The sequence below is a fragment of the Kogia breviceps genome, chromosome 18 (assembly GCF_026419965.1).
Source record: "Kogia breviceps isolate mKogBre1 chromosome 18, mKogBre1 haplotype 1, whole genome shotgun sequence".
Taxonomy (NCBI): Eukaryota; Metazoa; Chordata; class Mammalia; order Artiodactyla; family Physeteridae; genus Kogia; species Kogia breviceps.
The window spans coordinates 714,213-740,017 of record NC_081327.1 but is presented as its reverse complement, the minus strand read 5'-3'; the positions used below and the strand labels follow the sequence as shown (position 1 = coordinate 740,017).

The 25,805-nt window shown below is 46.4% G+C and overlaps 1 protein-coding gene across 3 annotated transcripts; it reads left to right on the top strand.

Moving 5' to 3' along the window:
• Positions 1-9,172: 9,172 nt before the first annotated feature.
• Positions 9,173-24,487, top strand: ZNF671 (zinc finger protein 671). Of its 3 annotated transcripts, XM_067019962.1 has the most exons (5): positions 9,173-10,073; positions 15,446-15,507; positions 21,075-21,201; positions 21,820-21,942; positions 22,558-24,487. In XM_067019962.1, the coding sequence occupies exons 3-5, from the start codon at positions 21,168-21,170 to the stop codon at positions 23,769-23,771; spliced, it is 1,371 nt and encodes a 456-aa protein (XP_066876063.1). In that variant the 5' UTR covers positions 9,173-10,073; positions 15,446-15,507; positions 21,075-21,167; the 3' UTR covers positions 23,772-24,487. The 3 variants fall into 3 exon arrangements, with proteins under 3 accessions (XP_066876063.1, XP_066876064.1, XP_058900709.1); XM_067019963.1 differs by lacking the exon at positions 15,446-15,507 and having other exon boundaries at positions 9,178-10,073; XM_059044726.2 differs by lacking the exon at positions 15,446-15,507 and having other exon boundaries at positions 9,179-9,483.
• Positions 24,488-25,805: the final 1,318 nt, after the last annotated feature.

The window sequence follows — 25,805 nt, the reverse complement described above, 5'->3', positions numbered from 1 at the left end:
TTATTTATTTATTTTAGGCTGTGTTGGGTCTTCGTTGCTGTGCATGGGCTTTCTCCAGTTGTGGTGAGCGGGGGGGCTACTTTTCTTTGTGGTGCGTGGACTTCTCATTGTGGTGTCTTCTCTTGTTGAGGAGCACAGGCTCCAGGCGCACAGGCTTCAGTAGTTGTGACACACAGCCTCAGTAGTTGTGGCTCACGGGTTCTAGAGCGCAGGCTCAGTAGTTGTGACACACCAGCTTAGTTGCTCCACAGCATGTGGGATCTTCCCAGATCAGGGCTCGAACCCGTGTCCCCTGCATTGGCAGGCGGATTCTTAACCACTGCGCTACCAAGGAAGTTGGGATTTTTAAAAATTAATTAATTAATTTATTTATTTGGCTGTGTTGGGTCTTTGTTGCTGCGGGCAGGCTTTTCTCTAGTTGCAGCAAGTGTCGTTGCAGTGCATGAGCTTCTCATTTGCGGTGGCTTCCCTTGTTGTGGAGCATGGGATGAAGGTGTGCGGTCTTCAGCAGTTGTGGCACATGGGCTCAGTAGTTGTGGCTCGTGGGCTCTAGAGCGCAGGCTCAGTAGTTGTGGTGCACAGGCTTAGTTGCTCCGCAGCATGTGGGATCTTCCCCGACCAGGGCTCGAACCCGTGTCCCCTTCATTGGCAGGTGGATTCTTAACCACTGTGCCACCAGGGAAGTCCTGCACGTATTTAATTTTAAAAGGGATGAATAAATGAGTTATGTAATGTGGGTAATTCAAGATTACATTAACACCTTGAAAGTGGCTCACAGAAGAGAAGAAGCAGAGATCATGAGAAGCACAGGTTACTGTCGTGGTCCGAACATGGGTTGGAAAAGAATTTCCAGACACAAGGCAGAATGTAAAGAGGATAGAATTTGTTAGAGGAAATGGTTGCTGCCAGAACAGTGGGCCGACTTCAGAGTAGTCTGGGAGAGCCGACCCCAAACATGTGCTATTAGTCAGTTTTTATAGCCAGAGAAAAAAGGAATGGTCTAAGGTGAAAATTTCATTTTCTGATTGGTCGAGGCACATATACTTTCCTTCTGTAGGGTGGGAGTGGGACAGGACAGACGCCTTTCCTTATTTGGGACGAGAGAGGAACAGGTCCCATCGCCCAGGTGGGCTCAGGAATTTCATAACCATCGCAACATGGTGGGGAGAGTGACAAGAGCCCTGTAGGGTATGTGATGCTGAAACTCTTTCAGGTAGAGTTGTCCTTCGTTTTTGACCATTGTCTTTGGACCACCACAGTCACAACCTGGACTTTCGATTGGTGTCTGAAGTCGGGTTGGGGGGGTCCTACAAGGGTCGGTCTTGTGGGACTGAGCCCTTAACCTTGGAATCTGATGCTATCTCAGGGTAGACAGCGTCAGAATTGTTAAATTGCGGGACATCCAGCTAGTGTCAGAGAATTGGTTGGTATTGTGTGGAAATCCACCCCTCCCGCATACACATTGGAAATTGGGGCAGAACCTTCAGGTGGTAAGCAGAGAACCTTGAGTTCTAAATTGTAAAAGAATTAAGTTGAGCCCATGACTATGATGGAAATTTGGCTACTGAGAAGTTCTTGTTTTTACAAAGTGTATTTTTTTTCACTCATGAGAGGCTTAAGGAGAATTAAACTTGGAGGGAAAGAAATAATCAAATGAAAGTAGAAAGAAGTGAAAGTGTGGAAGGAAGCTACCACCTTGTGCTGTTTCATTGCTTCAAAAACATGTACTGAACATCTCACCAGCTTCAGAGACAGGTCTAGATGTGTGTAATATATCAGTGAAGAAAGAAATGTGTCCTCTTGTAGTGTCCTTCAAAAGCCTTTATTGAGGAGAGTAACCAATAAGTCACAAAGAAAATGCTACATATTATAGTAAATTATAAGGTGACAGATAGAAATGCAAAAAAAGAAGAGCAGCACCAAGGAATGACAAGAATGTGGAGTCAGGAGGATTTCAGTAGGAAACAGAGGGTTGTTCTCATAAGGAGATGATATTTGAGCACACAGTTAAAGGAGGGGAGGAAGGGAATTCCCTGGCAGTCCAGTGGTTAGGACTCTGCACTCTCACTGCCGAGAGTGTGGGTTCAATAATCCTTGGTTGGGGAACTAAGATCCCACAAGCCGTGCAGCTCAGCCAAAAAAAAAAAAAAAAAGGATCCATGGAGAAGAAACAGTCAGTACAATGTACAATGTCCTAGTCCCAAGGTCCAGAAATTGGATGTGATTGTTGTTTGACATTAGGTTTTTAAAAAAATTTTTTTGATGTGGATCATTTTTTTGAAGTCCTTATTGAATTTGTTACAATATTGCTTCTGTTTTATATTTTTGGTTTTTTGGCCACGAGGCATGTGAGATTTTATTTCCCCAACCAGGGATCGAACCCACACCCCCTGCATTGGAAAGCGAAGTCTCAACCGTTGAACCACCAGGGAAGTCCCTGTTTGACAGTGTTAGTGATATACTTTGGTGAATTTTAATAATTTATACGAAATTTGCCTACTGTGTGCACAGTTCCATAAATATATCCATATGTCCCTACTGCAGACCTCCTTTCAACAATCTTCTCAACTTTTCCTTCCTTACCAGGGCAGATCATTGGCTGCTATCCTGGAATCTATACATATGGTCACCTTTGAATAACGATTCTTCCACACAAAATGGATGGCCAGATCATAGCATAACCCATTGGAAAAACGTTTCTACTCCATTATCTTTCAGGGACACCCTGAATGTGGCTGTGATGCGGCCACTGTCAACTTTATGTGCACCCATAAAGCAAAATGAGCCAAGCAGAACCCCAGCTCAAGCTTTCTCCACTTCCCTCTGGCTGTGCAGGGCACCCAGACAGTCACGGAAGTGAGTTGTTACCATGTTGGTGGGGTCTCAACTACCTATTCATTCAGCCTAGTTGTGTTCTCTAGACCTGATCTGGCTCAATCCTGGCTGTACATTTCTACCTTATAATGGAATACAGCAGTGTCCGTAGACTTCATGACTTGGTTGGTCCAATAGACCAATGACCCTCATAGTGGGTCGTTCTGGATGCATGGATATCTGATGCCCCATACTCAAGTGTTCTGTTCTTATTCTGGCACAGTGACCCATCAGGAGCTGTTTCAAAATGATGTATAAATCTGTCCTGCAGATGGTATGGACTTCCTCCAGAACCCCAGGAGGCTGCATTGTGATTCTCTGGCTGGGGCTTGAGAATACGATTCCTAATCAACTTGGGTGAAACTTATAGGATTTAAGCTATTATATTGTATGTTACATAGTTGAAAAAGAATTCACAGTGGCCAATGTGAACTTCCATGTTAGTTGTTTTGAAACATCTGCTGTGGGACTGCTAGTGTTACTTCAGATAAAAAATTTGATTGACAATGTACCTCACTGAAACAGAAAAAGCAAATGATAGAGACGAGACCTCCTGGGGCATAACCGTTACACCCACTGACAGAGTCCTTAAAAAGAAACCACTGGACTTCCCTGGCGGTGCAGCGGTTAAGACTCTGTGCTTCCAATGCAGGGGATGAAGGCTCAGTCCCTGGTCGGGGAACTAAGATTCCACATGCTTCACGGTGCAGCCAAAAAATTTAAATATAAAAAGAAAGAGAGGGGCTTCCCTGGTGGCGCAGTGGTTGAGAATCGGCCTGCCAATGCAGGGGACACGGGTTCGAGCCCTGGTCTGGGAAGATCCCACATGCCGCGGAGCAACTGGGCCCGTGAGCCACAGCTACTGAGCCTGCGCGTCTGGAGCCTGTGCTCCGCAACGAGAGAGGTCGCGACAGTGAGAGGCTCGCGCACCGCGATGAAGAGTGGCTCCTGCTCGCCGCAACTAGAGAAAGCCCTCGCACAGAAATGAAGACCCAACACAGCCAATAAATAAATAAATTTATTTTTAAAAAAGAAAGAGGGCTTCCCTGGTGGCACAGTGGTTGAGAGTCCGCCTGCCAATTCAGGGCACCCGGGTTCGTGCCCCGGTCCGGGAAGATCCCACATGCCGCAGAGCAGCTGGGCCCGTGAGCCATGGCCGCTGAGCCTGCGCGTCCGGAGCCTGTGCTCCGCAACAGGAGAGACCACAGCAGTGAGAGCCCCGCGTACTGCACAAAAAAAAAAAAAAAAGAAAGAGAAAGGAAGAAAGAAAGAAAGAATGAATGAAAGAAGAAAGAAAGAGAGAAAGAAAGAAAAGAAACCACTGAACTGAACGACTTGAAGCCTCTTCGCTAGAGGACCCCACTCCACACTGCTGAGAACTGTTCCAGATGGTCACTGCCAGAGCCCTGTCAGAGCAGAAGGTGACCTTCCACTCACTCTTGTCGCGACACCAGTTGCAGACCTGGAGACAGCTGCTGGTGCTGAGACAGCTCCTTCACAGACGTCTTGTAGCGGATGTTAATCCCTTTCCTATTTTCCCTCTTTGTGCTAATTGTGTGCAATAAACCCGAATGATTCTCGAATTGAGTATTGGCTACTTTTGGTATATTTCCAATTCCGTGATTCTTACCTGGCCTTTACTGCTGGGCCCTGAAATAAACATCCTATCTTGAGGAGGCCTTCGTAGCTGTGCAAGTTTGTGTTGTGCTGTTTCCATGACCCAAAATATAATGAACCACTGGTATGGAGAGTCACGTGCTCAGGGTCTAGAGAGCTTCTGTTTCTGGGAGAGCCCAATGGGTAACTAGTCATTTGTTGTTTTATTGTTTTCATGATTTATTCATAGAGTTGAGGAGGGCTAGATTTTTTTCATCAGAAGCTCAGGGGCAACTAATGACTATCATAAGTTGTCCAGAGACTCGACGAGGCATGAGATGGGGTTACTGACGTTTCTTTAGTGCAGGAATCTCTGAGGGCACAAAAGGGAGTGGCTGCTGATTTCAGTTTGGAAGTAAAATTTATAAATAAGAATATGTTGCCATCAAAAGTACTAAAAGAGGGCTTCCCTGGTGGCGCAGTGGTTGAGAGTCCGCCTGCCGATGCAGGGGATGCGGGTTCGTGCCCCGGTCCGGGAGGATCCCACATGCCGTGGAGTGGCTGGGCCCGTGAGCCATGGCCGCTGAGCCTGTGCGTCTGGAGCCTGTGCTCCGCAACGGGAGAGGCCCACGTACCACAAAAAAAAAAAAAAAAAAAAAGTACTAAAAGATTTTGAACTTGTATGTCCATGATGAATGTGTCAAATAAGTTTTCTTGGAGGTAGATGTCCTCAGTGTAAGGTCATACCTGTGCTCCTGGAGAAAGGTGAGTGCAATGATGATCCTGTCTGCAAGGATTACGTGTGATGACAAAGCTGTTGATATACCCAGTGGGCATCCTGGAAAGGATGTATTGTGTCACTTCGGAGGTGAAGGCAAACTACAGCTGAGATGCTGTTGATCTCAAGGGAGGTCTCCCAGTTACCACACCCCCTACACCAGGTTTTCAGCTCAAGCCTGACAACTAGTGAGCCTGGTTTAGGTGCAGAGGTGTTAGCTTCTGCTACTCCAGGGAGCCTTTATAAATAATTAGTCAGTTTGTCCAGGCAGACTTGCATGATGGGGAGAGATAGCATTGACTGTTCGTCTCCTTATCCCTGCCAAGCTTTGACAGGGGCCAGGTCCTGCAGAGTTGTCACAGGCCCAGCAGTTTAGGGTAGGAAGATAAGGTCACACTTGGAACAGACAATGCAGAGCTTCACAAAGTATTGCCCACGGGACTTCCCTGGTGGTCCAGTGGTAAGATTCCAAGCTCCCTATGGAGGAGACCCAGGTTCAATCCCTGGTCAAGGAACTAGATCCCGCATCATGCCACAACTAAGAAGCCTGCAAGCCACAACTAAGACCTGACGCAGCCAAAAATAAATACAAAATAAATAAATATTGAAAAAAAAACAAAACAAAAAAACCCCAAAGTAGTGCCCACGATTGCCAGCAAGAGGTAGAGCTTTCCCAGTATTAAAATAAAAAACAGAGACGAGCCTTGAAAATTCCCCGAGCAGACAAAACTAGTCTAATCTTACAAAACAAAGCTTAGTTTATTTTGCAAGACTAATTTGTCCTGGATCATTTCTTGCTTATGCCTTCAGAAATTATAAGCAAAACTTGAACTGTTTCTCAAGGTTGGTATGAAGTAACCACTGACCAATTTCCTATCATTTAAGAAAATTCACATACAATAAGCAATCACTAAAATGAATAAACAGTCCCTGCTTTCTCATTACCTAAGTAGCTTTGTAACAATATACCCCTGCGTCTCATACTACATTTTGGTATGAGTGTTTCTCGTTTGCATACTGTCTTTTTGGTGTGTGTACAATAAACTTTCACAAATTACTGCTTTGGTGATACATTGGTTTTACTCCTGTTATTCATGAACTTTTGACTTCAGATGGTGTCGCTAGTGATCCCTGAGCATCATGGGGGTCTCCTCCTTTCCCAAACTAAACCATTCTCTTCATGAGGACACTTGTTCTAAAAATAGAAATGCTGGATATGGTACAGTAATGTCGCTGTGGCCACAGAAGTAAGGGAGAATGAGGCTTGGAAGGAAGAAGTTTATTTTGCTCACAGTGTCCAGAGGGGAGTTGTTACCATATGCCACCCAGTGTCCCAGGGAAAAACATCAGAATTGTCAGGAGGCAGAGGACAGGAGGGAGGGGAAAGTCTATGCCAGATCCCTTATGGAGTTTCAAGGCAAAGGAAGGCAAGGGCAGAGTAAACTGTTTAAGATTGGGTACTTGAATAACTCAGGTGAGACTTGGGGCACAGGGGTGATCTCTAGTTGCCTGGAGCCTGGCCCTGGGATGATTAGAGCAGAGGAATATTGTGGAGTAAGATATATAATATGGATTAAACAGTGTTCCTTGTTGAGTAGGACACAGTCACTGTCAATACAGGCAAGGGAAACATTGGTTATCAATAGGCTGAAACCTGCACAAAACACATAGCTACTATTGAAACTGAGAGGAGTCGTCAGTTAGATCAAATTAAACTATAACTTGCTTAATAAATACTGAACTGTAAAATGCCTTCACTGATCAAATTTGCTTCCGTTGTTTCTATAAAAACTTGAATGTCATCCAAGCATCACACGGCCTAAACAATTAAGATGTTTGCCGGAGTTTTTTCTCACGAACTTGGAGTCATCTGGGTCCAGTTCAAGCTTGAGCCAGTCAAGACTGATTGGGACAACAAACCCTTCAACTGGGCACGCACGAGTTATCCAATCAGTTACCACTTGACATCAGAGGGCCAAAGACTCCACCCTTAGAACATGCTAACGTCGCCATTTTCTGAACATGAGTCCCCTGGAGAAGCATGTAGCTTTGTTGTGCAAAACCATGATTGCTTCACCTTTTTCTTATCTCTAATCGCCTTCCCCTATGCTCCCCACACCTCAGGCTTATCCCATAAGTATCCAGAGCCTCTCACCTTCAGGGAGATGGATTTGCGATTTGTTGTCTCCTTGTTCGGCTGTTTCATGAATAAACCCTTTATCTGCTCAGCTTCATTCTCTCAGTTCTCATACTTCAGTACTCAGGCTCAAAATTACCTTTTTACAACTATTGTAAATATTTCCTCAGAGCTATTTTCTCCACTCTCTTCAAATAGCTGCAGAATCATTATCAATAACTCTCGGGAATTTTTTCACTGATAATCTCAACTCCCTGTGCAGATCACTGGTGCACACCCCTGGTGATCACTTCACAGCAAGGAGATGACTTCATGGTGTCCCAAACATTTATCTCGGTTCATATGACCCATTTTGGGCTTATGCTCCCAATGTGACGATGATGGTCACTGTTCAGGCAGGAAATAGCATTCAAATGGTAGCACTTCTTTTCTAAGAGGTCTCAGATGTTAAAAGCAATTCTATATATGGTGGTATTCTTACAGACCAGGGTCCTTGGCCTTCCCCAATAAATAGAAATTGACTAGAGGCCAGACAAGAAATTCAGGCAAGGCTTTATTGGGGCCCCTGCTGCAGCAGGGGGCAGCAAGAACGAACAACAAGTTCCCTTGCTTGCCGGCTCCCCAAGGGGGAGCAAGCTTGTTCCTTATATGGGATGAGGGAAGGGGTTTGTCCAGGGGTCTGACTGGAGGGGTGGCTTAGGTGTTTTGCCCACCCCTTAGGTGGTGCTGTGTGCAAGGGGGCTTGCACAGTACCCTGCTTTTGCTCCCAACACCCTATTTTTGCTCCAGGCCCTTCAAAAGTGGCAGTTGGGGTTTTTTTTGTCTCTTTGTATCTTTTGGTTTCAGAATTTGCCCCAACTGTGCGTGCACGCAGTTATTTTCAGTCCCATACAGTTTCTTCGTATTTTGTTGCTTGAAGAGAGGTGTGTCCAGGTGCAAGAACTTCAGCACTGCAGCAAAGGGTCCCAGGTCCCAGCCCGTCTCAGTATACCAAGTAAGAAATATTACCTGGAAAAAAGTGCTGCTTCCTGGGATGAATACAATCACTTATTATACAGACAGGAGAAAAGTTTTCTGAGGAAATCTATCTACTGGCTCCAAAGTACCTCAACATCCCTTTCTCTTCTTCCACTCCATGGCCCTGTCTGGAATATTTCCTCCCTTGTCCCTAACCAGAACTGAAAGTAACAACACTGAACCTAAAGCTTCAGTCCAAATGTATTTTTTTTAACACTAAAAAAAAATTATTTATTTATTTTGGCTGTGCCAGCTCTTAGTTACAGCATGTGGGATCTTTAGTTGTGGCATGCATGTGGGATCTAGTTCCCCGACCAGGGATGGAACACAGGGCCCCTGCATTGGGAGCGTGGAGTCTTACCCACTGGGCCACCAGGTAAGTCCCCAGAATGTATTTAAAAGGCAACAAGGTAATGGTTACTAGCTCCCAGGTATGAATGGACGAGAGAAACTTGGTGTGGTGTGTCCTTTTGGTTTTGCAGCTTTCTGGACTATCTGAAATAATATGACTCCAAACATTTCTTTAATTAGTGCAGACAGCAATCCACGGAATCTGCGTGCGGGCCCCGCCCCATCCTCGGGAATTAAGGGTACCACTTACAAACCCCTCCTTGTGGTACGCAGCCTTTCCCCAGGAGCCCAAGCCCAGGCCCTGAACCTGTCTCTAGGCCGATGGCTTATCAAGAACTACATTACCCAGAAGGCTCTGCGCCACACATCCAATGAAGGCCCGGGAGAGGGGCATTTCCGTGCGTGCGGAAGACGTCGGAGGGAGACTTCCGGCATCTTAGGCGTAACCAGATGTTTTGTCGGTTCTTGTCAGGATCTACGCGCTAGGGGGCTTTTGAATGCTTGGTCTAGGACCGAGGGTGGAGGAATCGGGAAGACGCGTGAGGAGGAGTTGTCCCCGCCGCTTGGAGGCGAGAAGAGGTTCGGCGGTGGCGACGCCTGCGGTGACCCCGCCGCCGGGGCGGGGCTTGGGACCGCGGTATCCGTGTACTCAACCCGGATGCCTGCCTCTCCCGGCGCACTCCGCCCGCAGACCCCGATGGCGGCGGCCGGCCTGAGGGACCCCCCTCAGGTACACGCTCCTCCTCCGGGCCCTCAGTGCCCTCACCCCACCAGACACTAAAGCCCCGAGTGCGGGGCGCCTGCTCCCGTGCCTGCAGCCCAGGCCCGTATCCGGGATTGTGGGGTCCCTGTTTCTGACAGTGTGATGGCGCGTGTGAGAGGGGGACAGGCAGAGGGACCGACAGGTGCAAAGGCTTGGAGGTCGGACTGAGCCAGAGGCATTGGGGAGATCGGGGATCCGTGTCGTGTCAGCGCCGAGCAGGATGTGAGGAGTCACACCTGGGTTGAGGAGTTGTACTTTCATTCTGAGGGCTCTGGGAGCCATAAGAGTTTCGAATAGAAGGAGTACTTGATCTGAGTGGAGATTTTAAAAGTATCCCACATTTTGCGCTGGGCGAAACAGATTAGGTTGGGGCAGGGAATGTGAGGATGAATGCGTGGAGATTGGTAAAGAGGCTACTGCAGCGGCTTCAAGAAATGTTTTGACGGTGGATGGACTCGAGTGCCAGGAGAGGGGGAAGAAGGGATCAGGTTCTGGATATACTTTAAAGATACCACTAACAACACTTCCTCCTGCATCAGATGAGGCTGTGATTGATAGTAAGTGAAAAAACAAGTTTAAATTTTTTTTGTTTTTGTTTCTTTTTTCTTTTCTTTCTTTCTTTTCTTTTTTTTTTTTTTTTTGCGGTACGCGGGCCTCTCACTGTTGTGGCCTCTCCCGTTGCTGAGCACAGGCTCCGGACGCGCAGGCCCAGCGGCCATGGCTCACGGGCCCATCCGCTCCACGGCATGTGGGATCTTCCCGGACCGGGGCACGAACCCGTGTCCCCTGCATCGGCAGGCGGATTCTCAACCACTGCGCCACCAGGGAAGCCCAGTTTCTTTTTTCATGGACATTTTGAAAATGGAAATCAGGAAGTCAAACTAGGGAGCAGGTTTCAGAGTGGACATGGTTGATTCTGAGATGTCCCAGAGTGGAGGTGTCACATGAGCAGCTGGACTGGAAGGTCTGGCGTTCTGGAGAAGGGGCTGATTTGGAGATGTCCACAGGGTGTAGAGAGTGGTCTGGACTAGGTCAAGGCCTGGAGATAAGATTTAGGGGTAGCAATCTTTTTTTATATATAAATTTATTTATTTTTAAAATTTTTGCCTGCGTTGGGTCTTCGTTGCTGCGCATGGGCTTTCTCTGATTGTGGCAAGTGGGGGCTACTCTTTGTCGCGGTGCGCAGGCTTCTCACTGTGGTGGCTTCTCTTGTTGCACAGCACAGGCTTCAGGCACACGGGCTTCAGTAGTTGTGGTATGTGGGCTCAGTAGTTGTGGCTCGTGGGCTCTAGCATGCAGGATTAGTAGTTGTGGCACATGGGCTTAGTTGCTCCACAGCATGTGAGCTCTTCCCAGACCAGGGATTGAACATGTGTCCCCTGCATTGGCAGGCTGATTCTTAACCACTGCGCCACCAGGGAGGTCCCATGGGTAGCAATCTTAAGTATGTTATTTCAAATGGTCCTTGGGGTGAGAGGGGAGGGCTGTGGATGGAGGTGAGGGGGGGAAGGGTGGGCATTTCTGAGACTTCCGTCCACAAAGGAGGGGCACTCTGTTTGTCCAGTGTCTGGATGAGGAGAATGCTTTGTAGGGCACAAGGAACCTGGCCTGGCAACAGAAGATGGGGTGTCGTAAAATCGCTGTCTGATGACAGTTACCCTTGCTTTTGAACAACCTGTTCTAAGAGAAACACACACTGAAAAGCTCCTCCAGTGCCAGCAGTGATTCCACTTTACTCAGTCTTGCCAAAGCCACAAAATCCCTCAAATGCTATATGATAGATTGTCCCAGCCTGTGTGTGTGTGTGTGTGTGTGTGTGTGTGTGTGTGTGTTTAATTAATTTTTATTGGAAGGTAGTTGCTTTACAGTGTTGTGTTAGTTTCTGCTGTACAGCAAAGTGAATCAGCTATATGTAGACATATGTCCCCCCTTTTTTGGATTTCCTTCCCATTTAGGTCACTGCAGAGCACTGAGTAGAGTTCCCTGAGCTATACAGCAGGTTCTCATTAGTTATCTATTTTATACATAGTATCGATAGTGTATATATGTCAATTCCAATCTCCCAATTCATCCCACTACCACCCCTTTCCCCCCTTGGTGTCCATACTATTGTTCTCTAAGTCTGTGACTCTATTTCTGCTTTGCAAATAAGATCATCTATACCATTTTTCTAGATTCCACATATATATGTTAATATACAATATTTGTTTTTCTCTTTCTGACTTACTTCACTCTGTATGGCAGTCTCTAGGTCCATCTACGTCTCTACAAATAACCCAATTTTGTTCCTTTTTATGGCTGAGTAATGCATTGTATATATGTATCACAGCTTTATCTGTTGATGAACATTTAGGTTGCTTCCATGTCCTGACTATTGTGAATAGTGCTGCAGTGAACATTGGGGTGCCTCCTTGTGTTTTTGTCTTTGTTATTTATTTATTTGGTTGCGCCGGGTCTTAGTTGCAGCGGGATCTCCGATCTTCGTTGCTGCTTGTGGGATATAGTTCCCTGACCAGGGATCGAACCCGGGCCCCCTGCATTGGGAGTGCTGTCTTAGCCACTGGACTACCAGGGAAGTCCTTCTCCTTTTTTTTGACTAAATGTTCCAAGGAGGACAGGCTTCTTGCCTCACAGGAAGTTCCTACCAAAGAATTCCTCTAACATAAGTTGTCCCAACACAGGAAATGTTTCTGCCCACACTTCTGTATACTATTTGTAATTTTAATGAGTGTAGGAGAGGCAAAACTCTATCTCTGCCAATCTTAGGTTTTCAGCTGGGTCTCTTTAAGCATAAAACAGACCAATGAGGAAAACAGTATATTAATATGTGCAGCACACAACACGTGGGAGAAACCTAAACCAAAAGTAACTGGAATTGGTGGCTTAGAATTCTAGTTTATATTAGTATCTTCGACAAATAAGAGTAAATTTGTAGAGAAATGACAGAACGAAGAAAAGCAGTTTTAGGCTTCCAAGGGCAGCAAACTGAGAAGGTAAATACGGGGGAGGAACCTAATATTGTGTGGTTTGATTGCAGATTCCTTTGGTGCCAGTCTCTGGGCTGATAATCTGTCTCCAATAAAAGGAGAATTTATATCTTGCCTTTAGGTAGAAAAGGGGGAGCTTTTTCTGTGTTTGCTGTTTCTCACTGCCTTCAGCTCAAAATAATTTTTATTTCAAAGAGGCATATTTTTTGGGGGTGATATTATTCTGATTTTCTTCATGAGCTATAAAATAGCCAGGAAAGATAGTTTGTGTTATTGAAATTCCTATATTAGTCTCCCTTTGTATACTCTATCCAATTGATTTTATGAGACAATTAAGCATTAGTTTCCCAAGGAATCCATTGTAAGTAGTGAACTGATTATTCTTCTATGCATTTAGACTGGTCCTAGGCATGTATTTTCCTTGGGGTATTTAAGACAGTATCCACTGAAATAATTTTCTGTGGGAACAAATTATCTCATGGAACCCCATTTGAGAAAGGCTGCTAAAGATTATGGTCTCACCAATTCCATTGTGTATGGGTGGGTTTTCTTACACCAATAAGCAATTCTCTCACGCCAGCTGAGTGTCCTATAATTCAAGTCAATTCTGACACTGTTTACCCAGAGATAGCATCAGATCCCACAGGTTAAGGTCTCAGTCCCATAAGACTCCCCCCACCCAACACACACCCTTTCAGACAACAGTTGTTAAGTCCATGTTTTCACCTGGGCTTCTGAATGGATTGGAGGTTCCAGTCAGCCTCTGTTTTGGGTTCAATCAATTTTCTTAGAGTGGGTCACAGAACTCAGAGAAACATTTTACTAACTAGATTACCAGTTTATTATAAAAAGATATAACCCAGCAACAGCCACATGGAAGAGATGCATACAGGGAAAGGTATGGGGAAAGGGTGCAGAGTTCCCATGCACATTGCTCTTCCTGCGTCTCCATGTGTTTGTCAACTTGGAAGCTCTCTGAACCCTATTCTTTTGGGTTTTTATGGAGGCTTCATTTCATAGGCATGATTGATTACATCCTTGACCATTGGCGATTGAACTCAGTCTCCAACTGCTCTACCCCATCAGAGGTGAGGGGGTAGGACTGAAAGTTCCAACGCTCTAATCGTGTGGTTGGTTCTCCTGGAAACCAGCCCCACCATCCTTTTGTGCTTTCCCAAAGTAACCTCATAAGGGCATTTTTATTGCTCTCTCACTTAGGAAATACCTAAGGTTTTAGGAGTTCTGTGCCCAAAATCTGGGCAAAGACCAAATGCGGGGACTTCCCTAGTGGCACAGTGGTTAAGAATCCGCCTGCCAGTGCAGGGGACACGTGTTCGAGCGTTCGAGCCTTGGTCCAGGAAGATCCCACATGCCGCGGAGCAACCAAGCTGTGCGCCACAACTACTGAGCCAGCGCTCTAGAGCTCACGAGCCACAACTACTGAAGCCCGTGCTCCACAACAAGAGAAGCCACTGCAATGAGAAATCCGTGCACCACAACAAAGAGTAACCCCCACTTGCCACAACTAGAGAAAGCCTGCATGCAGCAACAAAGTCCCAACATAGCCAAAATTGAATAAATAAATTTATTTTAAAAATAAAAAAATAAAAGGCCAAATACGTATTTCTTGTTATAAATCATATTATTACACTGCTCTAGTAAACAAATATGCATATATTCATAGAGAATTCATAAAACTTGTGATCTGTGTTGTGGCTTCATTTTTCCCTTTGTGAATGTAATTTTTCAAATGTTCAACAGTGTAAAATCAAGATGAATGTGTATCTTCTGAATGTTATATTATTAATATCATTTATATGCTTATTCTTTGTCTGATTTATCCCTTTCTAAGAAGATAGATAAGAGCGAGTAAGTTATACATTTGTACCCACAATTTTTTTTCAGTTTTTTTGCTTTAAATATCTCATATATTTAAATTATAGGGAGAGCTTGTCAGACTGTATTAAATGCATGGGCAAACTCCATGCAACTATAATAAATGATCCTTAATTAGAAACATAAGTATATGCTAAAAGGAATGAAATAAGACATGAATAGTAACCATAAGAGGGTTGGAGAGGTGGACTTCCCTGGTGGCGAAGTGGTTAAGAATCTGCCTGTCAATGCAGGGGACACGGGTTCGAGCCTTGGTCTAGGAAGATCCCATATGCCATGGAGCAGCTACGACCATGCGCCACAACTACTGAGCCTGAGCTCTAGAGCCTGTGAGCCACAACTACTGAAGCCCGCGCTCCTAGAGCCTGTGCTCCGCAACGAGAGCCCACCGCAATGGGAAGCCTGCACACTGCAACTAAGAGTAGCCCCTGCTCACAGCAGCTAGAGAAAGCCCACATGCAGCAACGAAGACCCAAAATTCAGCAGTGTGTAAAAAGAATTATATACAATGACCAAGAGAAATTTCTTTCAGTGGTGCCAGGCTTATTTAATATTAGAAGAGCAAAGAATGTTATCCAACTTATTAACAGGCTAAAGGAGAAAAAGGAAGAAAAATCACATCATATTGATGCAGAAGACTCACTAGCATAACTGAATGTAGCAAAGTGCTGTGTACAGTTCTCTTTCTCTTTATATATATGTATAAATACACGTGTATGTGGTAGACAGGGATATAGATGTAAATGAACTGTGTTCTGTATGTTAACAATACACAGAAAGCAAAAATTGAATGATTAAAATTTACAAATCTATAGCGTAAAAAAATACTTAGGAATGAATATAATGAAACATGTACATGTTCTTTCGTTATATTCATTCCTAAGTATTTTTTTGAAAACTACAGTTATTTTTTCAGTATTACTGAAAACTTCAAAGTAGGTGAAATCTACAAAAACACGTCTGCTGAGGGAAATTAAAGATGACCTAAACGAATGGAGCAATCTTTTCCATAGAATTCAGTGACTGCACTTTTTCCCTCTTCCCAGGGTTTAGTGCTCACTTTGGACCCCAGTATCAAGTGGTGGAATCCTGTTGGAGACTGAATCTGGTAAGGTTGAGTCATGGGAATTCAGGCTGAGCTTCCACTTACTACACAGATCCACCTGGAGCCGGTTTACCTGAGGATAGTTGGGTGGGGGTGTCTGGTGGGGGTGAGGTTCTGGTTCCTGGAGAAATTGAGCACCTGAAATCCTCTGAATCAAGTCAAGAGAATGTGGATGGTCGGAGTCATTTTCTGTCCTCCATTGTGAAGGGTTTGAAGACTGTTGGAAGAATGACCAGAGGATGTCATGTAATTCCGTAATAATCCCATAAACCATGTGCTGTGAATACTGTTATTTCCCCATTTCAGAAATGAGGGGACTGAAGCTTGAAGAAGTGAGGCTTTCTGCCTAAGGTACTGTAATCAGTAATGGGGTTACCAGCTGCAAACCCAGGTAAGCCTCTCTCCAGAGCTCAGTCCGTGAAGTCAGACACTGGACACCATGTGCTAGATTGCATTGAATTTGAAGCCAATCACGAAATGATTGGTTCTAATGCAAGTTCAAAGATTGTGAATTTGAAAGTAAGATACAGAAGAATTATGCTACAACACTATGCTGTACTTACTCCTGAGGGAAAAAGTTTGGTTTTTTTAGATTATTTATTTATTTTTGGCTGCGTCGGGTTTAGTTGTGGTATGTGGGATCTATCATTGCGGCACGCAGGCTCTGTAGTTGTGGCACGCAGGTTACAGAGCGTGTGGGCTCTGTAGTTTTTGGCACGCAGGCTCCCTAGTTGAGGCACATGAGCTCAGTAGTTGTGGCGCATGGGCTTATTTGCCCCGCAGCATGTGGGATATTAGTTCCCTGACCAGGGATCGAAGCCTTATCCCCTGCATTGTAAGGCGGATTCTTTACCACTGGACCGCCAGGGAAGTCCCAGGAAAATATTTCTTAAACTGTAAATCTTGAATCATCTTGTCTAGGACATATCCCTAGTGCAACTGGCTACCTGAAATTGATAATGTCATTCTGTATGTGTGATTATTTTTTTCTTGAAATAATTTTAAATGGCACAGATTGTACACTGTCATCCTGTAAAATTTTAAATCATTCCTGTTAAGGCTACTCATAGGCTCAGGGTATGTGTATGTGAATTTTGACAGACGCTGCCCATAACTGCAAGCAGGCAGCCTTGACTCATTTTCTGCCACATGGGTACCTGAGAGCCCAGGTTTGTGATGATGAGGACCATGTATTCAGCACTAATCTTGCACCTTGCACTGGTTTAAGCACTTCATACTTAACCTCACCAAGGTATGGGCACTATTTTTTTCTGCTGTTTTAGTAATGGACGTTTATGTTTGAGGAATATTTAAACAATTTCACAGAGGTCTGCAAGGGAGGTTTTGTCTTCATTTTACATTTCACAACATGGAGGTGAAACTGCTGGCCTTGGGTCCCAAATTCGGAGGGATGAGGCTGGGATTTGCAGGCTGTGAACCTCCAAAACAACCAATGTCATATCACGCTCAGGATATGAAGTGCCCACTAGAGATTTTATATGAAGCCGACCCCCACCGGAGGAAAACTGCTGACCGCAAGCACGTAGACCTCAGACGGGTTGAAACCAGAAGATTGCTGATGCTCGAAACTTCACCTTTATGCCAACCAATCTGAGAACTGAGCACAAGCGGATCATGCACCCTGCAGCCCCTCCCTCATGTGGCCTTTAAAACCTTTGTCTCCTGGGCTTCCCTGGTGGCGCACTGGTTGCGAGTCCGCCTGCCGATGCAGGGGACACGAGTTCGTGCTCCGGTCCGGGAAGATCCCACATGCCGCGGAGCGGATGGGCCCGTGAGCCATGGCTGCTGAGCCTGTGCGTCCGGAGCCTGTGCTCCGCAACGGGAGAGGCCATAACAGTGAGAGGCCCGCATACCACACACACACACACACAAAACAAACAACATCAACAGCAAAAAAACCTTTGTCTCCTAACCAGCAACTTGGAGATGGTCTTAGGATATTAGTCCACCAGCTTCCCAGATTGCTGGCCTCCTAAATAAAGCAACTTTTTCTTTTCCACCAACACTTGTTTGTCGAGTATTGGCTTTTCGAGTGGCAAGCCGCCGAACTCGGGTTTGGTACCAACATCATCCAGTTACAGAGACTCTGAGGTGTGAGATGCAGCCTGAGGCTTGGGAGCAACTGGCAAGCTAAGACAGTAGGCGCTCAATCCCTTTGCCTTCTACCTTCTGACCACGGGCTTCCCCTCAGCACCTGGTGTTGAGGTGGGGACTGCAGTACCCAGAATTCTCAGTACCACAAGGTGTCAGCTCTCTGCCAACCATGGCCCAGGAGAGGGACCTTCTTCTGTGAGCACTTCACTTTGGGGCAGAGCTTCCGGCGCCCCATCTCGTTTCTGGGGGTGTAGAATCCTGGAGACGGGAATAGCAGCTCCATCCCCTGGTGTGATATGGGCTGTTCCCATCCCTTTTGCCCACAGGCTCCTGTGACAGTGGCCAAGCTGATAGCTGAGCCTTCACCTTCCCAATATGTGGGATTACGTGTCTTTGCTTTCCCCTGTCCCAGCAATTGTGGGCTCTGAGGAGGCAGGCTCAGTCTAAGCCATCGTTACATGGAGAGGTTCCTGTAGAACCCTGAGAGATGAGGGATGAAAGGTGTCCCAGGCATGTTCAGACGCTTGGAGTTGAAGCTGAGCTTTGAGTGTCCAACAAACCATTAGTCTCTTTCCTTTCTGGGGGAGACAACATGGGGACAGGTTTCAGGCCTGAAATGGCCAGCTGAGGGTCTTGGCCTCTATTCTGAGGGTGATGGGAGCCATGGGGAATGTGGAGCAGAATCTCAACAGGCTTGCTCTGGCAGCAGAGAGAACAGACAGTGAAGGTTCAGAGTGATGGTGGAGACGGAGTGATGGTAGGTGTGGAAATTATTCATATTTATTCAGAGCTTGCTAATAGCAAGGGACTTGGGCATCATCACTTGCCTTTAGCTGAGGCTCGAGGGCAGGGGAGGGGGAAAGCTGATTGGCCCCTAAGTTGGAAGTGGGTGTAAAAGGGAAGAGGGCAGTTTTGTTTTTTTAAAAATAAATTTAGGGCTTCCCTGGTGGCGCAGTGGTTGAGAATCCGCCTGCCGATGCAGGGGACACGGGTTCGTGCCCCGGTCCGGGAAGATCCCACATGCCGCGGAGCGGCTGGGCCCGTGAGCCATGGCCGCTGAGCCTGCGCATCCGGAGCCTGTGCTCCGCAACGGGAGAGGCCACAACAGTGAGGCCCGCGTACCGCAAAAAAAATAAATAAATAAATAAATAAATAAATAAATTTATATACTTATTTATTTTTTGGCTCCGTTGGGTCTTTGTTGCTGTGCATGGGCTTTCTCTAGTTGTGGCGAGCGGGGGCCGCTCTTCGTTGCGGTGCACGGGCTTCTCATGGTTGTGGCTTCTCATTGTGGAGCATGGGCTCTAGGGGCACGGGCTTCAGTAGTTGTGGCATACGGGCGCTAGAGCACAGGCTCAGTAGTTGTGGCACATGGGCTTAGTTGCTCCACAGCATGTGGGATCTTCTCGGACCAGGGCTCGAACCTACAATGTCCCCTACATTGGCAGGATTCTTAACCACTGTGCCACCAGGGAAGTCCCAAGAATGTAGTTTTTATGAGAGTTCTGACCATTTTGGTTCAGCTGCTACAGAGGTTATAGATGAGAATTTAATTTTTATATATGGTCACACCACAGGGAAATCAGGGAGGAGACTACTGCAGTAGTCTAAATGAGCATTGATGGGCTGCACCAGAGTGATTGCTGTGAAGGTGGCACAAGAGGTTGTGTTCTCATGCTGTTACTTTACTAGGGCTGATTTTATTTTCTGAAGTGGATTGTGAGAGAAGGAAGTAAGGGAGAGATGACCCAAAGCTCTGGGTTTAGCTGCTGGAAGGATGGAAATGCCAGCCACTGAAATGGAGAGATCTGTTGTAAAGTTAATTTTCAGATAATTAGGTGTAGGAAAGTTGTGACTGGTGTGGGGACAACATATATGTGATAAGCAGCTTAATGACCTCCCAAAGATGTCCATTTTCTAATCCCTAGAAGCTTTGGATGTCTTATCTCACATGGCAACAGGGACTTTTAAAAAAATGTTTATTTATTTATTTGGTTGTGCTGGGTCTTAGTTGCAGCAGGCAGACTCCTTAGTTGCGGCTCACTGGCTCATTAGGTGTGGCATGCAAACTCTTGGTTGTGGAATGCATGTGGGATCTAGTTCCCTGACCAGGGATTGAACCCAGGCCCCCTGAATTGGGAGCACGAAGTCTTAACCACTGCGCCACCATGGAGGTCCCACAACAGGGACTTTATATGTGTGATTAAGCTAATGATCTTGAGATGGACAGATTATTCTGGGTTATCCCGTGGACCCAGTGTAATCACAGGAGGATCAGAGTCAAAGAAGGAGATTTGAGGAATGAAACAGATGTCAGAATGATAGTTGCTGACTTTACAGATGGAGGAAGGGGCAAGGACTCAAGGACGCAGGAGGTTTTTTAGAAGCTAGAAAAGCTAAGGAAACATTCTTCTGTGGAGCTGCCAGAAGGAATATAATCCTGCTGACATCTTTTTTTTTTTTTTTGGTCTTAGTTTCGGCAGGTGGGCTCCTTTGTTGTAGCTCACTGGCTCCTTAGTTGTGGCATGCAAACTCTTAGTTGTGTCATGCATGTGGCATCTAGTTCCCTGACCAGGGATCAAACCCGGGCCCCCTGCATTGGAAGGTGGATTCTTAACCCCTGTGCCACCAGGGAGTCCCAATCCTGCTGACATTTTGATTTTTAGCCTAGTGAAGCCCATTTTGAACTTACAACCTCCAGATGTAAGATGATAAATTTGAGTTGATTTAAGCCACAGAGCTACTAGTGATTTGTTACAGCAGTAACAGGAAACTTAATACAGTGTACAACTGAGAAATGGAAGAGGGCTCAGAGTAACTGAGGTGTGCATGGGGTTCTGGGTGCCTGTGATTTGAAGAAAGGAAAAGGGCCAGATTGGGAGGGCTTTAAAACAGGAATGGGGGCTTTGGCAGTGGGGGCCACTGGAGGTTTGGGACAAGATAGCATCCTGTTTGTATTGCCAAATGTTCTCTCCATGCTGTGTGCAGAGTGACATCTGGGGAGTCCAGGGTGATGTCTGTAGTGTGGGCCAGAAAGTTGGTTGTAGGTAGCTGAAGATGTGAGGGAGGCATGGTCCAAAGAGTGATGTGCAGGAGAGGAGGGAGTGTAAACTGATTGTCCTAGGACCCTGTTGTTGGGGGCTTAAGTGAAAAGAGTGAGCCCAGGTTTAGGAAGTATGTCCAGGAAGTATGCTATGGGGTTCCCCTGGGGAACTGGGCCAGGCTCAGAGCTTAAATGGCATCTATCTCCCAACCTGCTTTTTGCTGCTGTCGGCTGACACAGTGATCACTGGGGGTAGTCAGGAGAGAGCAAGAACCGATGATATCAATGCCTGGTATTTCGTTTGACTTGGGAACCTCAGGACATGGGTGAGCAGGACATTGTTGTGGGTAGGTAGAGTGGGGATACTCACTTGGGACACTTTTCATGGACCTTGCTGTCCCCATCTTTGCAGGGCTGTGCCATCTCTGAGGACGTGTTTGTGTACTTCTCCCGGGAAGAATGGGTGCTCCTTGATGAGGATCAGAGACTCCTGTACCGGGATGTGATGCTGGAGAACTTTGCACTTTTAGCCTCCCTGGGTAAGACCCTCACACCAACTCCATCTCCTTTCTCCTTTCCCGCAGGGACTGCTCTGTCCTTCCCACACTGCTTTCTTGCAATGTTTCTTGGAGTAGGTGCCATGGCTGCCAGGGCTATGCTCTATGGCATGTCTTCACTTCTTACTGAGCAGCCCCGAAGCCACACAGCCAAAGATTTTGGAGTCACAAGACATAGTTTTCCCAATGGAACCCATTAGTCTTGGTCACTTTCTGGGCTGGTGAATCTGTCTAGAATTATGACACCTCTGTGCCCAAGGTTCTGCTGCCTTCTTCCAGGTGACATTGTCTGGGGCTCCATTATACCAGGAGTTACAGGCACTCAGATAGTCACTACTTATGGAGACCCTTGGATGCTTCCTTCATGGTTCTTTTTGTAATAATTATAGTTATTATTATTATTTTGGCTGAACAGTGTGGCATGCAGGATCTTAGTTTCCCGACCAGGGATTGAACCCATGCCCCCTGCAGTGGAAGTGCAGAGTCTTAACCACTGGACCGCCAGGGAAGTCCCAGTAATAATTATTATTGTTTAACTTGTGGCCTGTCATAGGGTGGGTTGCTCTGAGCCAGTACTCACCAGTGCTCGGTTTCCCTTAGGAATTGCATCCTCCAGATCACATTTAGTCATGCAGCTTGAGCAAGGGGAAGAGCCCTGGATGCCTGCCCAGGTGGATATGACTCCAGCCACAGAGAAAGAGGCTCAGAAGGGACCTGGACCTGGTGAGTGGACACCAAAGAAGGGCATGATGTCAAGGTTGGGTTCAAATCCAGAGATATCGACTGTTTCCACCTGTGTTTGATTTCAAGGCCTGTGGCCACACAGCGTTTCTACCTGTCCTTCCCCATTCTGGACACTGTGACTTATTTCTAGTCTGACTTCTAGCCCCTGGCATCCACCTTGCACCCATTCCTCCTTACTGCTCACTCTGCATTCGTCTGCAACATGGGCCTGCACTTAATGTGTCACGAGTTTTGCACATATCCATCAGTAATCTTTGAACACCAGCTGCTCTCTTGTGATTGGAGTTTCCTGGGCCTGGACATGCCCTTCTGCCTAGCACTTGCCTGTCCCAACAGCCAACGTCCTACTGGAAGCTCTTTGCTCTATTCTGTCCTCATTCTGTCCTCATGTCCTTGCCTTCAGGAGGCCTCCCCCATTCTGTGACCTTCAGAGACCCCACAACTCATAGCAATCCCTTCCTCAACCTGTCCTTGCCTCTCTGTCCTGTAAACAGTCCCATGGACTTATCCTCGGAGTGTCAGACACATTTATGAGGTGGTTGTCCCTTCCTTCAAAGTCAACATGCATCTCATTGGGCACTTTTCTGCTTTCAGGTTGTTGGTGTGGAGTGGAGGCTGAGGCTGTTTCCTCTGAGCAGAGTGTTTATTTAGAAAGAGTGTCACAGTTCAGGACTCCTGTGGCAGGTCTGAAGACACACCCGTGTGACATGTCTGGCCCAATATTGAAAGACCTCTTACACCTGACTGAATACCCACGGGGGAAAGCCAGGCAGGAACCACACATATGTGAGGCACATGGGAAGCAGTTCTGGTTCAGTGCAGACCTTCACCAGCACCACAAGCAGCACAGTGGAAAGAAATTCTTCAGGAGGGATGAGGGCAGGGACACTGTGAAAAGCTGCAGAATCTATGTGCCAGAGAAGACCTACATACACGGTGAGGGCAGAGTTGACTTGCCAGCCACCTCTGGCCTTCAGCACCAGGTTTCTCATGACAGAATGAAGCCCCGTAAGAGCACTGAGCTTGGGGGAGCCCTTAGCACTGGACAGAAGCTTCATAAATGTAGTGAATGTGGGAAAGTGTTCACTCGGAAAGACACACTTGCAAGGCACCAGAGAATCCACACTGGAGAAAGGCCTTATGAGTGCAGCCAATGTGGGAAATTCTTTAGCCAAAGCTGTGACCTTTTTAAACATCAGACAGTACACACTGGAGAAAGGCCTTATGAGTGCAGTGAGTGTGGGAAGTTCTTTCGACAAGTCTCCGGCCTTGTTGAACACAGGCGAGTTCACACAGGTGAAAGGCTCTATCAGTGTAGTAAATGTGGAAAATTCTTTAGCAGCAAGTCTAACCTCATTCGACACCAGGAGGTTCACACAGGAGCAAAGCCTTACGTGTGCGGCGAGTGTGGGAAAGAGTTCAACCGCAGACACACACTGGTTCTGCACAGGAGGACTCACACTGGAGAAAGGCCTTATGAGTGCAGGGAGTGCGGGAAGTCCTTCAGCCAAAGCTCCCACCTTAACGTACACTGGCGAATTCATAGCAGTGATTACGAATGCAGCAGATGTGGGAAAGCCTTTAGCTGCATATCCAAACTCATTCAGCACCAGAAAGTTCACTCTGGAGAAAAGCCTTACGAGTGCAGCAGATGTGGGAAAGCCTTCACCCAAAGGCCAAACCTTATTCGGCACTGGAAGGTTCACACTGGAGAAAGGCCCTCTGAGTGCAGGGAGCATGGGAAGGAGTTCAACCGCAGACACACACTTGTTCTCCACCAGAGGACTCACGCTGAAAAAAGACCGTGAGAGTACAGTAAGTGCGGGAAGCCTTTTAGCCAGCGCTCCCAACTTACTGTACATTTGAGAGTACTTAGCAGTACTTGTGAGTGCAGCAGACGTGGGAAAGCCTTCACCCAAAGGCCGAACCTTATTTGGCACAGGAACTCCATGCTGGACAAAGGCTTTAGAATACAGAGAATGTGCTATTTCCTTGTTCAACGTAATAACTGTCCCCAGAGTGAAGCCCTGAACGTGGGTTTTGTGAGAGAGCCGTCAGTCAGAAGTGAAACTTCATACATAACGAACATCCACGACAGGAAGATTCCTGATGAGTGCCCACACACATGAGATGCTTTCAGGAGCTGTGGCGCACATTATAAACTGTGCCTTTCTCGGTGGTAGAAGGCATCCTGCTGTTCCCATCTGGCAAAGTCAGGCAGCTTAGTCAGGCTTATAAGCTTAGTCAGGCAGACCTCTGCCGTCTCCTCAGTCCCTGGAAGGAGTCATGACTGGCCTCAGTGGCCTACAGGGGGCCTCATTTTCACCCTTTGACTGGTTTAGGTGTGGAAAGAATCAGCTCATAAGATGAGCTCTCCAGGGAGCTTGCAGAGATTTACCTTCATGGATTTCTTGGTCTCATTGTGGATGTATACAGTCTCCAAGTCCCACAGCCCTGGAACTCTGTGCCCTACATTTGCTCGTGTTTGTACAATAATAAAGTCCTTACTCTGAGCTGCCTTTAATCTTGAGGGTTCTGTTCATTGTGTGGAGTGTGTTGAGGATACAACTGTGTTCTACCAGCATGAAGTGATAAACAGATTTTGTGGGAATCCTTGGTTTTCTGTGCTTCAGAGAGGACAGCATGATGGCAAAGAATAGCTGTCCACTTTTGGCCCAATTTGCATTGCTACCCAAGACCTAGGAATGACTTCAGGGCTCTGTGAGACATGCCATGTGGCCTGGAGGCTAGTTATATTTGTGGGTCCATAAGTAAGTATGAAGAAGAGCAGTTAGTCCCTTGTTCCTATAGAATGTTTCATATTCCCAAGCATTATTAAGAGGCAGCTGGCCTCTGGTACCTGCCAAGGAGCCTGAGTTCAGAATTCGGTAGGCAGGTGTCACTGGCTGGAAGACCTACAGGAGCCAGATGGAAACCACATGGTTCAGAAACATTGGGTGTGAATAATAAGTAGTTGGAGAGATTACAACACCCTAGAGGGGTGTACCTGCTAAGATATTCCCATGCTATGGCTGTGTAGGATAAGGTACAGAAATTGTCAGGACCTCCAGAGCTATTATCTCTCCTATGGTCAAGATCACTTGTAGGACAATCTATAAACATTTTGTGGATTCCCTTAGATTCAGTGAATCAAGTCAAGGCTGTTGCTGTGCAGGCAGGAAAATGGTTGAGAGAATGGAGATCTAGGATTCCAGAGATGTGGGTTTTGTGACTTATCCAGTGTTCTTGGTGACTCCCATTGAAAGAGCTTTATTATAGGGCTGCCTGTAGGATTTAGCTTGTCCTTTCTATTTTCTTACGGATTGTGTCATTTATTTGAGAACCCCCTTCTAATGTAGTCATTTATTCTGTAAGTTTCCCTGTAAGTAGTACTATATCAGCAGCATACCACAGATTTTGATATATTGTGCATTTGTTTCATGTAAGGTAGAATTTGTTTAAAACTGGACTGGAAAAGCTCTAGCTTTATCTCTAGGGACTTCTGAATATCTGGCTTTGACCCTTTGCTAAGATAAGGACAGCGGGATTTATTTTGTGTTGTTTAATATCCAAAAATCCTGTGACAACACTAGGGTCACTTTGATTGCTAATTGTAATGTTTATGCAGTCTTGCTCAACTGTTACCAGAGGGCATAAAAATCCCTGCTGCTATCTTCTGACTTGAGCTCTCTTCAAGCCACAGTTCAACACTCAGATGTCTGTGGCTTAATTTGGAAGTGAATCACAGCACTGTGTGAATAAGAGTCTGGGAAACTGCCTGGAGGTCTCTGACCCCCAATATAGTCTTGCATTTTCTTTGTCTTTCTATGTCACATGCTTTC

Excerpts from the sequence above, each read along its gene's own strand:
- ZNF671 (XM_059044726.2), top strand. The coding sequence starts at position 9,412 with ATGCCTGCCTCTCCCGGCGCACTCCGCCCGCAGACCCCGATGGCGGCG. Across the intron at positions 9,484-21,074 it reads GCCTGAGGGACCCCCCTCAG|GGCTGTGCCATCTCTGAGGA; the intron begins GTACACGCTCCT and ends CCATCTTTGCAG. Across the intron at positions 21,943-22,557 it reads TCAGAAGGGACCTGGACCTG|GTTGTTGGTGTGGAGTGGAG; the intron begins GTGAGTGGACAC and ends TTCTGCTTTCAG.